The sequence below is a fragment of the Caretta caretta genome, chromosome 2, assembly GCF_965140235.1.
Source record: "Caretta caretta isolate rCarCar2 chromosome 2, rCarCar1.hap1, whole genome shotgun sequence".
NCBI classification, from domain to species: domain Eukaryota; kingdom Metazoa; phylum Chordata; order Testudines; family Cheloniidae; genus Caretta; species Caretta caretta.
The window spans coordinates 210,259,219-210,277,755 of NC_134207.1; the positions used below are offsets into that span (position 1 = coordinate 210,259,219).

Consider the following 18,537-nt stretch of genomic DNA (forward strand, 5'->3'; position numbering starts at 1 on the left):
GCAAAAAGTTCACATATATAATTTAAAGAATGACTTGTGTAAAGGCATAACAGTGTCTTCATTCAGACAATTGGAGGATCTGATTTCTATTGAAATTAGACCTGATGTCCCACACTTCATGCCAGTGTAGTTGCAATTTGCATATATTTTCAATGTGTGTAACCTTTATTTGCAGTAAGAAAGAATGGTGGAAGACTCAGAAGACCTAAAAGACTCTGGAAGTCAGAGAATATGGACAGAAACATCCATCAGGAGAAAGAACAGATTTATTGGTAAATCTCCCAAAGAGATGAAAATGACTGTTGCCAGGTGTAATTCTGCTGAACATTATCAGCTTGTCATATCATTTTATCTAGGCCTTGTTCTTGAACTGAAGTAATCTCTCTGCCACTTTAAATTAATCAGAACTCTATGCAATTTTGTCTGTCCACTGAGCACTGCAGAAATGCATAAGACAGATACTTTTCTCAGATATTTGTTCTTTATTCAGCAATATGAAATGACTGCCTAACTTAAATGCTGCTTAGCAACTGAATCTGTCTTCCAAATGTGCCCTTCTACTGTTTTCATACACATGACTATTCCGCCTCTCATGATACAGTTTCAGGTCAGAAGGATGATGTGTGGGGCTACAGCTGTGACAACTAAACATGAAAATGAAGTCAGAGTTCCAGGCATGAGAAGCATAAATGTCACCCCCTCTAACTACAGACACTGATGGAGAATATGATTTTTAGAGATTGAGCTTTATAGAGAGTGGAGCTGATATGGAAGATTAAAACACATATATAGGCCATAGGGAAGATATACTAGACTGAATTGCTAAGGGCCTGATACTCCATTGCCTTGCACCTCATGTGGGCATTTCTACCTGTGGAAATTGGGTATAAAACACTACCAAATCAGAATGATAACATATCCCCATCTAGCACCAATGACTGCACAACAGGCCACACAATGGAGAATCAGGCACTACATTGTTAGCCAGATTAAAGGTAAGGGATACAATTCCTCAGACTGATCAATTTGATAGTCAATTAGAATAAAAGCTCCACAATGATACCTAATATTTCTTTGAAAATAAGTATAAAAGACTTCATTTTTTAAAAATAGCTTCTGAGTTTGGTCCTTTAGTTGATTGTGGGTACAAAATTCCAGACATCATGAACTGCAGGAGAAAATAAAGAATTTTAAACAAACATCTTCCCGTCTGTCCCTGCAAATCAGGTAACTAGAAGAGGTGTCTAAATGCCAGCACTTACTCCCGCATTAAGAGTGCAATGTTGTGGGTGCAAATTAGAGGCCTGGCATAGCCTACTTTTAAATGAGGCCCTTTGATGTTAAAAGTTTGAGAATTACCAATTAATCCCATGGGTCTTACAACCAAAAGCATCTTCTCTGAAAACACAACACACATAGCCAGTTAATCCCAATAAAGTAAATTACACACTATGTGCAAAAGCCTCTGTGGTGAAAAGAAGAACATCATTTTCCATTTTAACTGATTTGGGCCAACATGACCTCATTTAGTCACCTCTCTGCTTTGCTCCATCACTAGGGAGATCTTTTGTTTATCCCGTTTAACGTTCTGATGTGGTGTTTTGTGCAATAGTGTTCCCATCTGTGAGAATTGAGAAGTGTTATTCTGGTTTCCATCATGGGATATCTTGGATGAAATCCTGGCCACAGTGAAATCAATCAGAGTTTTGCCTTTGACTTCCATGAGGGCAGAATTTTATCCCTTTTGTCTGTGAATGTGTGTAGTGAGACTGTACTTTCCTATGGGTGAGGTACACTTTTTTACTTGGCTATACAGCACCAGCCACATCAATCACACACAGATGCACATGCACATGTGTACATACAAAATTTACTTTCAAGTGTATTTGGTTTCTGTGTATGTGTTTCAGATGCAGTGCTGAGCTACCTCATGGGTCCAAGATTTCTGGTTTATGCAAGCTGTGCACTTTCTATATGGGTAAGATAAGCTCAGATAAAATTATTGCATTGTAAATGATCAAGAGAAGCCTGGTTTGAGAAGCATTTGTATTTCTGGAAGCACTGTAGTACATCTGGAAACGTATTTAGAAATGGATCAAATTAAAATATTCAGACTGCCCCATTTTCTGTACTTGCATTTATTTAGTCCATGGTATTGCTTTATTTTGTGAGGCTAAAATCAAAATAAAGTTTTGTCTCTTCTGTTTTTCAGGGAGATCGAATGTGGCACTTTGCCATGTCTGTATTCCTGATAGAATTGTATGGACATAATCTCCTTCTAACAGCTGTTTTTGGGTTAGTGGTAGCTGGCTCTGTACTGGTGTTTGGGGCCTTAATTGGAGATTGGATTGATAGAAAACCAAGAAATGAAGGTAATTGTCTGCGTTGATTTTGATATTCCTAACTAGGAGATACAAACTCTTGAATATAATTACTATCCATGTGATTTAATAATGCTTATAAGTGCTATCTTCTTCAGGGTGCTTTAAAAATATTAATAATTTCTTACACCTTTCCTATGAAGGAGGGAAGCATTATATCATCCTAACTGAACAGAGAAACTGAGAAAGAGAGAATAAGGGTAAAACAGTGCCTAAGTGATATAGAAGCCTAAAGCCAGTGCGACTTCCCCAAGGCCACAGAAGACAAGCTGGGAGTAGGAGTTCCTCACTAGATCATGCCTCTCAGAATTTGCAAAATGTTAAATAATGTTCCTTATAATTAGCTCTGGTCAGAAAACACAATTTCTGTTCTATAGTGAGAATGAGGTGTCATTCTTTGTCTTTCATACAAAGCTGAGACATTTCTTATTAGAAAAGTCTGTTCAGGTGGCTGCTAGGGTTTTGTCAGATTGTTTGTATTAAGTGACAGAATTTGTGAGAGTCTTTTAAAATCGATCAGATATATATCAGATCAAGAGCTATTTCATTTTGCAGTTGCTCATGCATCGCTGTTCATTCAGAACTCCTCTGTCACTGGCTGCTGCGTAGTACTGATGTTGGTATTCTCTTACAAAACCGAGATTGAGCAAATGTGGCACGGCTGGTTTAGTGTAAGTGTCTAAATGATACTTTGAATATTTCAGTCTTGGGTTCTTTATGTAGGTTAATAATGCATGTAAAGTATTTGCTTTAATTGTAGAGACTGACTGTGGGCCAGAATATCCTCTGTGCTGTGGCTGTGGTACACAGTACCACCAGCAAAGCAGCCAGAAAGCCAGTATAATCAGCCACAGGGTATCCTCACAGAGAGGATCCCATGATGGGGAAGAGCCAATGAAGCAGCTCTTCCTCTCCCTCCGTCTCCCCATCCCCCTCCTGCACCCTCGGCTTTGAATGTAAGGCGTGCAGCTGGTCTTTCCTTGTATCCTGGTGAGCCCCAGCTGTTGTATTGGCCTTTTGGAGCTGTTAGCAGCCAGGGCAAGTTAAAGCAGCTCTCAGGGGGACCAGCCTGCCCAAGGAGTTGGGGGCCTTAAACCGCCATTGCACCTGCTCCCACCCTTTAACACTCTGCATTTCTTGGTTGGAGCTGAGGATCTGGGCCTTGGTGAATTGAGCCTCTTTAACATGTTTCCCTCTAGTGTTCACCTTTGATTTGAGGCAAAGTCACCTCTCGATATAATGGCAGAAGATTATAAGGTTTAGGGGCAAATTCTGCTTTCATTTACCCCTTTAAATCTAGAGCGACTCCACTGAAGGCAACGGGTTCACCCTGGCTTTCGGGAGGTTTAACTGAGAACAGAATCTGGCTCATAGTGTTAATGGAAAAACAGCTTCTGCTGCTCAAATTAGCAAAAATGTACTCACTCCTGTGGCAAACTTAACCTGTCTCTGAAAGCTTCCATCCTTATTCAGACTTTGCGTAATGTTCCAGCCAGCAATAGCTGAGTAACCTTGATTCTTGGATTCCAACCCCTGGCTTTTATTCACTTCCAACAAGGTGTTCTGTTATGCAGTGGTAATCATCTTAGCCGATCTGGCAAACCTGGCAAGCACAGCGCTGACGATAACCATTCAGAAAGACTGGATTGTGGTCATCACAGGTGATAACAGAGGCCAACTGGCTGGTGAGCTAGATATGGTTTATGTTCATATAGCCAAAGCTATATTTTATTTAATAGAAGAAACATAGTTACATATTTATTTAGAAACAAATCTCTAATCTCATTCCTTAATAAGAGTCTAAGAAGATTAAATAGAGTTGTGTTCAAAGCAGTATCTAATGTTCAGTCCTCTCAGGAAAAAGCCTGGTAATGTACAGGTGACAAAGATTTCAGTTTTTCACCAATTTCATAGAATCATAGAATATCAGAATTGGAAGGGACAGCAGGAGATCATCTAGTCCAACCCCCCTGCCCAAAGCAGGACCAATCCCAATTTTTGCCCCAGATCCCTAAATGGCCCCCTTAAGGATTGAACTCACAACTCTGGGTTTAGCAGGCCAATGCTCAAACCACTGAGCTATCCCTCCCCCCCTGGTTTTCTGGTTGATCAGATAAAAAATATAGGACTGTGCTTATTAATAATGAGCTTTTATTAACAAGTAAAAGTAGCAAAGTTATTTCAGGTGAAGCAACTACTGAGAATTGACAACATCTTTTTAGACAGGAGCCTACAGGGCACAATAGATTAGTTACACATGTCTTCTGCTTTGGGAGACCTGATTCAAACCCTGGCACGAATCATAAGTGAAAGGACATATCCAAGACTCTGTCTGTGTACTTCACACCACCACCATGTACTGCAATTAGGCTCTCTTGGAAATCTCTCTATGGCAGCATCACAGGTCTAAGTTAGGAAGGGTTCTTGTAAATCAAGATTAAAGTGCACTGCCAAAGCTGAGCAAGGAAGCATACATGTCTCTTCATGCTCTCCTGGACTCAAACCCCTGTTGTTAGTCCCTGGCTTTCATGAGCACATCTTTATCTGTCCTCCCCACCACGCAATCACTTTATTTTTCATGTGGTCTTATGTAAAATATCTTGCTCCTTCTGAATATCTTAAGTGATAATTTATTATTAATATTATTGGTTGTATCACAGTAGCACTTAGAGGCCCTGAGTGAAATTCGGACTCCATAAGATGCTGTATAAGTATATAGTATGAGACAGTCCCTGCCTGTAGAGCTTTTAGTGTTATTAGGCAAACAAAGGGTGGAAAAATTATCACGTCAGTACTGATGCACGCGTGCGTCTGTATATATGTAGAGTGAAATGCATTCTGTCTTTACACCATGTTTAGGAATGAATGCAGCTATAAGAAGAATGGATCAAGTCATAAATATCTTCGCTCCTCTGTCTGTGGGGCAGGTTATGACCTGGGCCTCTAATGTCATTGGCTGTGGATTTATTCTTGGATGGAACTTGATCTCTCTTCTGGTAGAATTTATATTCCTATCCAGGGTGTATCAACTAGTGCCTCCTTTGGCTGTGAAACCTCAACAGAATGCAGGAGAATATGCTATAGAAAGACAAATGGAACTTACAGATGTGCCAGGTAAGTAGTGTTCAGTAGGAGAACAGCCTCCCACCAACATTTTAAAAATGTATTACTATTGAAATACAGGCTTGCATCCAAAATGTTGAATTACACATGAAATAATTAGAGTACTAGAGGGTATCCAATGAGTCAGTCCACAGGAACTGTATGAAGATAATAAAATGACTATAAAAAGAAAAGAGAAAAGCTAAGTAGCAAATATGCGGGGGTCAATTCTCCAAATCCAGGTACTAGGGTGATTTACATACACAACTTGCAATGGTGGGTGTGAGAATAGCAGAGCCTCCATTGTTTAATACCTTACCAGGCAGATTTAAAGACAGTTTAATGAATCCATCTGTCTGCATTATGTGCTCCTTGGTATAGAGCACTATCCTGCAGCATGTCACTGAACCACTGATACTCATTTAGAATGATGGTTGTCATAGCAATTCAAGATGCTAAAAGAAAAGAAGTCAGTGAAGAATGATTTAATGCATGTAATCCCTAATATTCAGTTTATTTTTGCTACTCTTTTTAAAAGAGTATTGTATCCCCAGTGACCATCTTCCTGTTTTAGTGGTTCTCCATGGGGTCAATTCCTGCCTCATTGTACATGGCCATCTCCTACTAATGACAATGGAAATTATGCATAAGTACTGTTGCCCATTTTTGACCTGAACCGCTCATCAAAGTTTGGGGCCCTTCAGATGTACAGGTTGGAGGGAGAAATTGGTGATAGTCAGGTATGCAGTTTTATTTATATACAAAGTCCTGTGTCTCTGAACACAGGAGGAATCGAGTAACAAAAGGATCAGCTTCTTACCTTACAGAGTTCAAGTCTTTGTAGCCAGCACCCAACCCCAAAGCCCTCTCTCTAGCTTCTTCCAGGGCCACAGTGTGCTTACAGGCTCCTGCTTGGCTTTTCTTTCCTTTTTTCCTCTGCCTTTCTCTGTTCTTGTCTGCCATATCAATCATTTCAAAAGCAGTGTTTTTTCTCACACTCTCATACACACATACCAAAACCAAAACTCAGCCCAAAAGCTTCTCAGCAGGTTCACACACACCTTTTGTTTTCCGTGGGGCTCATATTTACAGTGATGTTAATTGAAGAGTGAGTTCACACCCATCAACCTCAGTGGGGTTTTACCCCAACCCATAACAAGGTTTTACCCAGCTTATACCAGGAGATTAGATGATTTATGACAACAAGACAACTCCTCTGACATCGACCTTACTCCCTGGAGCTGAGCCTTACTAATACTAATCATCAGATGCCGTATCAATGGGGGGTGAGTCTGTACTAGCAGCTAGAGTTGGGACATAATACTTCTTGATGCCTTTAGACATTTTAAGAAAAAAGACAGTAAAATCACAAATTAGGGCATGTCTACACTGCAATCTTAAATCGACCTGTGTTAGGTCCACACTACCCTCCTTCTGTCGGTGGTGTGTGTGCTCCTGGTGACACACTGACTGAAGAGCGGCAGTGTAGGGGGGCAGCTCTCCACTAGGAACTGCCCCAGCTTTTTTGTCAATTTCACGACTCCGGCCATTAAATTGACAACACAGCCAACAGCTGATGTAAGAAATGCAGTGTCTACGCGGATACTGCGTCACCCTAACCACCCCGACATAAGCCCTACACCTCTTGTGGAGGTGGAGTTATGATGTCGGTGCCGTAGGGCACTTACATCAGTGGGAGCAAGGCTGTAGTGTAGACACTGACATAGGTCAGCATAGGCTGCCTTATGTCAGCCTAACTCTGTAGTGTAGACCAAGCCTTAGTCATGATTTGTTTGCTACACAATTGGTGCAGTGATGATTAGCTGAAATCTGTTTTATACTAACCTCCACTCCCCAAGCTCTTGTATGTGATATTCAGGCTAACACATTGTTCTCACTGAGGAAAAGTATCCTGTGCAATTGTTCACTCCCTACTATTTAGGACATTCTTCATCCATTATTGATGAAGAATTTTTTTTAAATACCAAGCAACACCTGCAGATGGACCTCCTGTGCAATTCTGCTACAAATGTGCTTGTTCAGCCCGGTCTACCTGTTAGATCAAGATGGCTACATAGCTCAGGGCTGTGAAAAATTTCATACCCTGACTGCAGAAGTTAGATCGATCTACTAGATGTGGCTAGGTTGATAGAATAATTCTTCCATTGACCTAGCTACCTCCTCCATAGGCACCGAGTTTCTAGCCCAGGTCTACCTCCACTCCACCCCTTCCTCCCAGGTCCTACCCCCCGCCTCTTCCTGCCCCGCTCTGCCTCTGCCCCGCCTCTTCCTGCCCTATTCCGCCCCCTCCCCTGAATGCTCCCAGCCCTCGTTCCTTCCCCCAGTGCCTCCTGCACGCCGCAGAACAGCTGATCACGGCAGGTGGCAGGCGCTGATGGGGAGGCGCTGCCGGTGGGTGGGAGGCGCTGATGGCGGGATTGCCGGTGGGTGCTAATATTTTTTCCAGGGATGCTCCCCAGAGTCAGTGCCTATGACCTCCTCTTGGAAAGGTGGATTAACTACCTTGACAGAAAAACCCTTTCTGGCAATATTGGAAGCATCTACACACAGTGGCACAGCGGCAGTGCCATAGCTGTGCTGCTGTAGCCACTGTAGGGTAGACAGACCCTCTGTTGACTATACTAATGAGAACATACTAGCCATCCACAAGGGTTTTTCCGTAAGAACAGACATCTCTATGTGTGGGGTGGATGGCAGGAATAACAGAGGGGGAGGTGAATGGGATGCAGGAGTGGGGGTTGAATAGGAGCAGAGGGGGAGGTGAACAGGAGTCAGAGAAATGGGCAGTTAGATAGGAACAGAGGGGGGAGGAGCCAGGGAAGGGGTGGGGAGACTGGATAGGAGTAGAAGGGGAGGGGACAGGAAAGCTGAGGGAGCAGGGTAAGGGGTTGGAGGAGCAGAGGGACACAGACACAGCCTAGGATCACAGTGGTAGAAGGGTCTAACCGTTAGAACATGCTCCCCTACAAAACCTGGAATTGAATCCAGGAGTCCTGAGTCTCTACATTATTCTAAGCAGCTGTGAAACCCAATGGCAAAGTGTGTGTCTCATTCCGCACTCTGCTTGTTTCACATAGAGGATAACAGCCTACTATGGCTACCAGTTATTCTATTAGCTCAAGTGGTAGAGGTCCATGCAGTGGGTCTAACTGTTCAAATCATGCTGCTGATGCAAGTGGGGGCGGGGGGGGGGGGGGGATTAGTGTGCTTGCACATAATAGAATTTCAGTGTTTTCACTTTTTACTTAGGTTCTGGACATTACATTAAAAAAGAAATTATATTAACAGTATGCTAAGGCTGTATAGTTGAGCACAGATTAGGAAATGCCAGAATTAAAATTACTTGGGCAATCTTAATTTGACCGTCTTGTGCGTAAGCATTATGATACAGTCTTCAGTGACATGATCACATACTAATTTTTCCCATGGGGATCCCTGCCTCATTCAGTGCACTGGACTGATGGTGCTCTGGGGAAGAATCGGGGCTGTGTATGCGGGAGACTGTTGTCTGTAGGACACCTGTCTTGTTTATTGCAGAAATTGGAAGGTGTGGTAGTGAATGAGGCAGGGATTTTCAGGAGAAGAAAGCATGGGCTTATCTATCTGATTGCCCATCCCTCTGGCATCTGTTCACTGTGCCCTCTGCTCCTATCCACCCCCAACACAAAGGTTCTGTTCCCACCCCTTCACCCCACCCCACCTTGGTTAAGACAAGTGAAGAACTTGGAGAACTGGATTCTATCCCTACCTCTGTCCCAGAGCCCTAAACCAAAATGTTCACAGGTGACCACTAACTGTATGTTCCTAATTTTCTGGACGCCAACACCTGAGACCAGGTTTGCAGAAGGGCTCAGCATTCACAGCTGCAACTGGAATCAATTGAGTTTATGATTTGAATATGTTAAAGTGACAGAAAATGCTAAGTACTCTGAAAAATCATGACCTAGTTGCTTCAAGTTGGACACCCAAAAATAGTGGATACTCTAGACAATTTTGGCCTTGATCTCATTGTGTCTCAGTTCCCCATCAGTAAAATGAAGAGGATAATGCCTCCTAATCTCACAAGGTTGTTGTGAAGATAAGTGAATTAATGTTTGTGGAGCACTCAGATACTATGGTGAGGGCACTCCAGAAACATCCATGAGAAAATTAATAATTTTGTATCCAGTGCAGCATTTGGATGATGTGTGTTAAATAAGTCCTTGGACCACACATTGAATGAGAAGGATAAAAAGAAATATTGAATAAACACCCATTTACTGAACAAGGGACTGGATCTTGTGGAACAAATAGTATGTGATCATGTAATTAAAGACTGTATCATAATGCATATGCACAAGGGGATTGAATTAAGGTTGCACTGAAAGCATTAATTCTGGCACTTCTTAACTTTTGAGTGCTTGAGTGCCATCCTTAATATTCTTTTAATGTAGTTATTTTTGTATGACATATGAGATATATATTTATGCACTGAAATATGAGCCCCACAATGACATTTTTACAATCATCTTTCTCACACACAGGGTAATTAGCACTTAGCACTTACATTTTCAAAGTACTCTACAAACATTAATAGTAATTAAACTAACTTACTCTTGATGGATGATATGATCACTTAGACGGAATTAGCTGGAGGTAATTGAAACTGATTATAAATATGAGAATAATTTACATTTTCTGAGAACTGTTATTCTTTCATAGAAAAAAGTATCATATGCCTTTTAAAAATGAAATACCTTTGATGGGGCAAATAAAACTGCATGTATATTATAGGAGTAGCTGGCAGTGCTCTACACCTTCAAAGTTCTTTGTAAGAACTAAGTGTCAAATCTTCACGAAAGCCCTAAAAGTTTGAAAATAGTATTATCGCACTTTTATAAATGGGAAATCCGAGAGAAACATAAGTAATTTACCCAGGGACTCAGTATTAGCACCAAAATTATAACTCAAGAGTTTCTGGGTCCTAGTCTTCTCCTCAGCTCATTCGATCATAGTCATCATATTTAGCTCCAATAACGGAGCTTAAAAACGATCTTAAGAACCAAAATCTGCACAATGAAGTTAACCATGTCTGAGATGTATCTAATTTACATTTAAATCTTTATTTTGTAGTTGTATCAAAACATTATTCTTTTTTTCTAAGCTTGAAATATAGATGAGGATGAACTGGATATTGCATTTCCAGCTAATGTTTCTTTTTTGTGTGTGCAATAAATCCCATACTGGATCTGGTGCCATTTTGAATGTCTGAACCAAAAGAGTAGTAACAGAGCCAGAAACCTTTGCTTAACAAGTTCCCCTTTAAGTTCATTAGTTCTGATTAAAACTTGCTTTCTCTTACCTTACTTTAACTTTATTTTGTGTGTGTGCGTGTGAACGTGCGTGGCAAACAGCCGAACTAGTATGAGATGTTTTGTTCCTCTTTAAAATATTTTGGCGTAACCAATATATAGACAGTGCCAATGGCTTTCTTTCATAATGTAGCTACCGACACAGCAGAGAAACTTGTAATTCAGTTTGTCACGCCACTCTCTGGATAAGATGTAAGACTATGCCTGCACCCGAAAAGGTCAAATGAAGTAATTCAAGGCCAATTAATAACAGGTCCACTTTCAACTCCCTTTGTTGTTTGATGCTTTCAAATGCCTTTAATATTTGCCTTCTAGCAGCTGCTTTGAACAGATCAGTTGGGGTCCACTCTTCCCGAGAAAGCAGGAATTCTTATTGCAGCTTACTGCACAGTGGAGCAGTTGCCACCAGAATCATTAAAACCTTCTGACTGGTATTTTACAGGGGATCTTCCCATTTGCTCAGCTGTTGTTGAATTCATCAACAAACCTGGGATTCCAGAGGCACCGACGGAGCAGAAATCCAGTCCTGAAATGCAACGCAAGTCAATCACAAAACTGCCTCTTTGCTTCAGAAAAATGCACAGGATGCTGTGTACGTGCAGAGATGGCTGGAAAGCATATTACAGGCAGTCTGTCTTTTTAGCAGGCTTGGGTTTAGCCTTCTTGTACACCACAGTGCTTGGCTTTGACTGTATCACTACAGGGTACGCCTACACGCAGGGGATCAGTGGCTCTCTTCTCAGCATACTCATGGCTCTTTCTGCCTTCTCAGGACTAATGGGCACGATTTTGTTTACTAAGCTAAGGAAGCATTATGGCTTGGCTGTCACAGGAGTTGTATCCAGCCTCCTCCATGTAAGCTGTTTAATGCTGTGTGTGTTTTCAGTCTTTGCCTCCGGCAGTCCTTTTGACTTGGGTATTTTCTCTCTTCTCACAAGTAAGAACTCTTCCTTAAACCACGAGACACTACAAAAGAACCAGCTGCATATTTACCCATTCCAAAGAAACATCAACCAACCCATACTGCCAGATCGTTCTTCAATTCATTGGACTAATAATACAGTGCTGTTGGACAGCGTGCATGGGGACAATCACCCAGAATCCTATATTTCAATCATTCTTTTGTTCTCAGGAGTGATACTAGCCAGAATTGGTAAGTATACATGCAATTTGCCACCACATGCAGAGTCGCTTCACTGGGTAAAATATTCTGTGAACAAAAACCAGATGTGATGATCTCTCTGTTACATATGGCCCACATCATCATAGTATTGACCGTCTCACAGTCTAATATATATATCCTCACCACACCCCTGATTGATAGGGAAGTGCTGTTATACCCCTTCTAAAGATGGTGTTGGCATTCTGGGTGAAGGTAGGCAGGACTAGTGGCAGGAGCTTAAGAGCCAGGGTCAGAGCCAGTGTCAGAGTCAAGAGTCGAGCTTATAGTCAAAGCCAGAGTCCGAGTCAGGAGACAATATGAGGGTCAGAGCCGGAGGCAGAGTCAGGCCGAGGGTCAAGACCAGCTATGAGGGTCAAGACCAGCTATCAAGATCAGTGTTGGGTTTCTGGTGGGGGATCAATTGGGAGGCAGAATCCAGGTCAGAGCCAAAGTCAATACCTGGAGACAGTTCAAAAGCAGGGCAGTCATGGCAGCTAGCTAGGGATCCATATTGTTGCCTGGACGCTTCCTAGTATGCCCTAGTATGGCTTATATAAGATACAGGAACCAATGTGGGATTGCTAAAACAACTATCAGTTGGATCACTCGAGGTGGGACTTCCCATGGCGTACAGCCTCTGCAAATTGTGGGTCATAGGGGTCAGCTAGTTTCCAGCTACTCCCAGGTGGCAGTGTGGGGATGTTGGTTAGCTGTGTCTGCAGGCTCAGGATCAAGTCCTGCTGATCCTTTCAGATGGAGAACTGAAACACAAGGACTAGCCTAAGGTCACATCAGAAGTCTGTGGCACATCAGGGAATCAAACCATCATCTCCAGCCACCAGGCTAGCACCCTAACCATTGGACAGTGCCTTCCTCTTACATGTTAGCAATGCATTAGCTTTTAAATATATACATATATATAGTTGCTACTAATTTACTAATACAGCAACCTTCGTAAGTATTAGGGTGTAGTACAAATATATATAACAGGCTTGGAAACAGAAATAACCAGGAACAAAATCTCTCTAATCTAATCTTAAGAACAAATTCATCTGAGCAAATGGATGTTCCATTGGCTTAGAGCCAGTCAAAAAAATCCCTGTAAATGAAAGCACAGAAAGTACAACAGCAGTTGTGCCAGACTGCTGTATGCTTAAATATGTAAGAAGCAGAATTAGTAATTAGTACTTAAGGTAAGAAAATTCAGATAATTTAATATGAATCTCCTCACAGGTAGCACCATTCCACAAACAAAGGTTTGTAAGGGGTGGGGGCAGAAGGGTGGGGAGGATGTTGAGGCTTCCAAAGAGATGCCATTTGGAATGAAATCACTTTCTAGTCAATACTTTCAGAAAGAATATCCTGTTTTCATCAAGTTAATGACTGTATAGGCATAAACATACTTAATTTACTCTAGGGCTGGTGGAAAGCGAGGGCCTAATTAAGGATGCTTAGCACCTTGGCATAGCAGGCACTAATTTTCAGAGCCTTGTAATTGCATTTCTGCTCCACCATTCAGAACCTTATTTTTAAGTATGAATGCAAAGTAGTTGATTGTGTGGTATAGGGATTTTTGTTAAACATAGCAGCCTTATAGGGAGCTGCCTTATAAACATGATTTTACTAGTATGACATCCCAGGGAGCAATCCAGACCAGTGAGAGGTTGTCACCCCTGCCCTGTAACCTATGGTGTCTCACAATGCTTTGCTCTCGTAGCTCCCCACCTGGGCCCCTCACATACAGCCAAACAGCATGCAGGTCACACCCTGAGTGTCTGTGTATAGCTGCATCCTGCCAGTCACACTCCAGTCACACTCTGGTTTCCACCAGCCTCGGTTATCAGTTGCAGGGTGGCCCCAACACAATTGCAGTCCTGAATTTCCCCTGAAAATGTATGTTTTGCACTATCCAGCCTCTCCTGGACAGTTCAGATATTTTAGGTCCATTGCCACTCTGAGGGAATCAATATCCAACAAGTTTGCTACTGTAAATGGAGTAACCCACACAGCTCAGTTTAACACAACACTGGATTAATTTTAATAAAACATATTTATTTAACTACAAGCAGATAAATTTTAAGTGAGTACAAGTATAAGGCATTCAAGTCAGAAATGATTATAAGAGAAATCAATATAAAATGCTTCCTAGTACTAAAACTTAACAAACTAGACTTGGCTCAAGGTGAAATCCCTTACCACATGTTTCCAGTAACATTGCTGATGAAATTCTCAGGACAGGATCTGCTCCCAAAGTTCAAAGGCTGTTTCTTTTGTCTTCTTAGGTGTTTGTGTGTGTGAGAGAGAGATAACTTGGGGTGTTTTTGTCCCTCACTTTATAGTCCAGTCCCCCTTTCCTGCTGTGAGGATGGAGTCAGGGAGTGTTGTGGTGAAAGAGGTTCCATGTGTTGTTTGCTAAAATGTATATGGATCTGTTACTGCCATCCTTCTTTGCCAAAGAACAGCCACTTGACAGATGATGGCCCATCAATTTTGATGACACATGGCTAGATGACACATCCGCTTGTCCTATGTCTTTGGGAAACAGGTTTATCCAAACTAATCTGGTAAACGCACTTCAGACCTGATTTCAACTTATGTTTATAACTTTACATATAATGTTACTACACACATTTCGTCATGATATTATTGACCAGCGAGTTATTAGTTTTCAAATGATATCACAAGCATATTTTGCACAAAGGTTATTACAATAATCTGTAGGGTGTGAATACAGGGGTGTATTCAGTCACAACTACATTTTGTGTATTCATACTGCATCCATATTGAGATGCCTTTATATATTCCTTCACTATTGTTACCCAGGATTACGTGAACTACTTGTCAATAAAAATGTAATTTTAGTTTCTCTCATGCACATGCCAATTCAGCATGTTTTTCAACTATTTTATGCAGATAGTGCATGTCATTTATGCATCTGAGTCTTCATTAATAGACATCTACCAAAGATTTCTAGTCAGTTTGACTGCCTTTAGCATATCTGTGTTTTAATAAAACAGTTATGTTGCATTCCCAGGATTTCCCCCTGTAATTATTGGTAGGGCTGCTCAGAGGAACAACACTGATCTACATGACAATGACATTTCATGCTACTATTATAGCATTGTTAGCTGACTTAAATTTAGCATTTTCATGGAATCCTCAGTATGCTGCAGAAATAGAAAGGATGGGGGAGAAGTAGCATCACAAAGGCTATACTTCTCCTATAAATCCTATTTTAGTAAACCAAATTACAAGGCAGGGGAGGGGGGAAAGAGGAAGTAGGTGACTCAACTGCTCAGCATGCTAGCCTGTCACCACTGGAGGTCTAGGTTCAAATCTGTATTAATTTATAAATGAAGAAAGGTAGTCTCATTTCAGGGCCATATTTAGTTTTCATCCACAAAACTATAATTGGTATAAACTGGCAGCCAGTTCAAGAGCAGCCCATGATGCAATAGCAAAGCCACTGTAGGTTAGCATTTAGGTATAGCTGTGTGCTGAAACCTATGGAGATTGTATCATGAAGAATTATCCAGTGAGTCTATTCATGGGGTTTTTTTTTTCACAGTTTAGTGCATTTTTAAATATAAATTTGGTACATCCATTACATATTATTCTTATTTCATGTAACGAGTCTTTTTGGCTTTGTTTTGATTTTATAAAAGTCTAAACGTATTATGGAGGGATTGGTAACTACTCTATAGTTAAGGTTGAGTTGAGTTTTGAACATAAAGCAAGGATCAACCCTGTATGGTAAATATGCATGTCCTTCCCCCAATTACAGCACTTGCTCTTTGAGTACGCAATTTTCTCTAAAGTTACGAATAAATTGGGGTAATTAGTTTAGGAATTAAAATTAATTGAAAAAGGGGCTTTTAAGAAATTTAGTGTCAGATCTCTTTTCACTAAAGAAAATGATCTAATGGTCATTTTTTCCTGTTGTGCATAAATGAAAATTTCTCCTTCATGAGAAGCTGCAGGATACAATAGTTTACTTTAGTTCAGAGACATCAATGAAGAATTACCCTCTTTCAAAATGGCTGACATCTTCTATTGTTCTCAGTAAGACCAAAACTACAGCTGCCCTCAGTTGGTGGCCATTTTGGGAATGGTGTAAAACTCTCTTGTTCTGCATGGGATTGAGCGTATGAAGAAATCATCTTCCCTATGGGCTGCAGTGCCTTCAGTCCCATTGAGAACATTAGGAGAAGGTGGCCATTTTGAAATAGGGCAATTCTTCCTGACAACTATAGGATGAATTACAAGGAAAAATTACCATTAATCAAAAGAAAAAAATCAAGCACACAAGAACTCAGTGAGTTTTAAGTATATGGAACGTTTCAACAGTTAATTCATTTTGGTTGCCCTAATTGTACATTTCTATACTCTATCAAGTTTGGATTTCTTCTACATTTAATCTTCACTGTGAATTTCTTAAGTTTACAGTGCTTGGTTTTGAGATCATTACAACATCCCTTTAATGTAGTTTACCCTAAGTATTGATATATACTCACAACATTAACTCCATTTTAACATAGTTTTTGTCTGGGAATTATACTAAATATGAACACAAAAGTAATAGAAAAGTTACATGAAGGAGGTCTAGAGTTTGACAAAAACAAAGAGCTGAGATGGTCCTTCCATATTTTAACTTGCAGTTTCCTAGTGTAATTCTTTTTATATCACTCATAACGATCTCTACTATCAAGAGAGACTATCATAGAACCTTGCTAATCGGCACTAACAACTAATACCCCCATTACAATTTTTTAGCAAAAAAGGAAATGAGGAAATAATGCATTATGAAATGCACATTCTTATTTTAACAATTGAAATTAGTTTCTTACACAAAATGGTAGATTACCTATTATAAGATTTAGTAATGTGATGCCTCATAAAAGCACCCTCCTATTAATCCTTTCCTAAGAAGGGAGAAGAAACTAGTTTTTGTAGGTACAGTGTAAGGTGTGTGCATTAGAGAAATTCTATGCATTTTGTTATAATTTTAAAAAAAATTATCTTGTGTCCTTCAGATGGGATATAAGAGAACAGAAATATATAGTTATTCCAGTGATATTACAATGGGTATTTTGAGGTCATTACACTCTTAGCTTTTTCACAATTCTTCCATCATTTAACAGAAGTCACTGGTTTATCATCTGAATACTGGTGGACAGGGCCACAATATGTAGTGTGGCTCAATGGACTTCCATATGTGGGTAGCCTGCTGTAGCTCTCCTAATTTGAAATCGCTAAATTTAAAGATGCGGGCTGGGAACCTATTAGGGTATTTGGTCTTTTCCCTGCCAATAGTGGACAGCTACTTACAATCTATTTTCTAGTATAATGTTCAATGTAGTTTGAAATGTTTTACATAGATGGGGCTTTCCATTCCCTTAGGAGAATATTATACAATCCAAAGGACAAATTCATGCACAATTTACAGCACTTGAGTTTTACTGTTCTCTTGTAGGTCTTTGGTCATTTGACTTGACTGTGACCCAGCTTCTACAGGAGAACATTCCAGAATTAGAGCGTGGGATAGTCAATGGTGTGCAGAGCTCTATGAACTACTTGATGGACCTTGTACATTTCATTATGGTTATTCTAGCTCCTCAACCGCAACAATTTGGGCTGCTGGTGATAATTTCCTTACTGTTTGTGATAACTGGACATGTCATGTATTTTATTTATGCTAAAAAATATAAAATTAAAGAAACTGTGATACCAACAAACTCAGAGAGGAAGCCACAGAATCCCTCTGTCTGAAAGTCTCATAATCCTTTATTTTAAAATTATCCTATCATTCATGGAGTATAGGTTACTTGCATAAAAATGTTGACTAAACTCAACACACTAGCCAAAATGTTCCTCTGTTTCTATTCCCACCCCAAACACACTGCTATATCATGAGAAATAAAGAACAAAATACTAAATGAAAGACTTATTTCAAAACAATTAAAGATTGTGTTTTTTAAAGGACCGTCTCATTTCTGTATCTGCTTAGTTTTTACAATCAACTCTTTTCAAGGACACACAAAGCCTATTCTCAGGTTTCCAGATGAAAATGACAAGGCAACTATTTTCCCCTTTGTTTTCCATATGTAGAGAACATTAAAACACAATTCACAATTTGCACATCACAACCTGCCCTTCCTAAGCAAATGATACTGTCGTTATTTTTTTAACCATCTTTTCCATCACATGAGATGGAGCGACAGGAATGTGTCTTCCTAGATAGTTCGTAGAAACCAATAACTCATTTACAGCCAACACATTGTGTTCAACTTATCACTAAGAAATACTGTATTTTTTACTTTGGAGTGGCCGAATACTGACCCCTTTATTGCATATAAATATTTTCCCTTTATTTGAAAGGTTCATTGAAGTTATTATACTAGGTGATTTAAGGTTTTTTGCGGCACCTCTTTCTTTCATACTTTGGTTTTATTTTTGAAAGCAAAAAAACTGGCTCAGCATCCAACTGTTCAAACAAGTTAGTGACTGCATGGGCAATTAT

At 40.3% G+C, this 18,537-nt stretch overlaps 1 protein-coding gene across 1 annotated transcript; it reads left to right on the plus strand.

Moving 5' to 3' along the window:
* The first annotated feature begins 934 nt into the window (after nucleotides 1-934).
* On the plus strand, nucleotides 935-17,933 carry LOC125631012 (ferroportin-like). Its single transcript, XM_048837201.2, is given in 9 exon segments — nucleotides 935-995; nucleotides 1,911-1,978; nucleotides 2,213-2,372; nucleotides 2,937-3,052; nucleotides 3,940-4,066; nucleotides 5,241-5,544; nucleotides 7,177-7,192; nucleotides 11,399-12,008; nucleotides 17,491-17,933. Coding segments are annotated over 9 exon segments (1,758 nt in total). The 3' UTR covers nucleotides 17,787-17,933.
* Nucleotides 17,934-18,537: the final 604 nt, after the last annotated feature.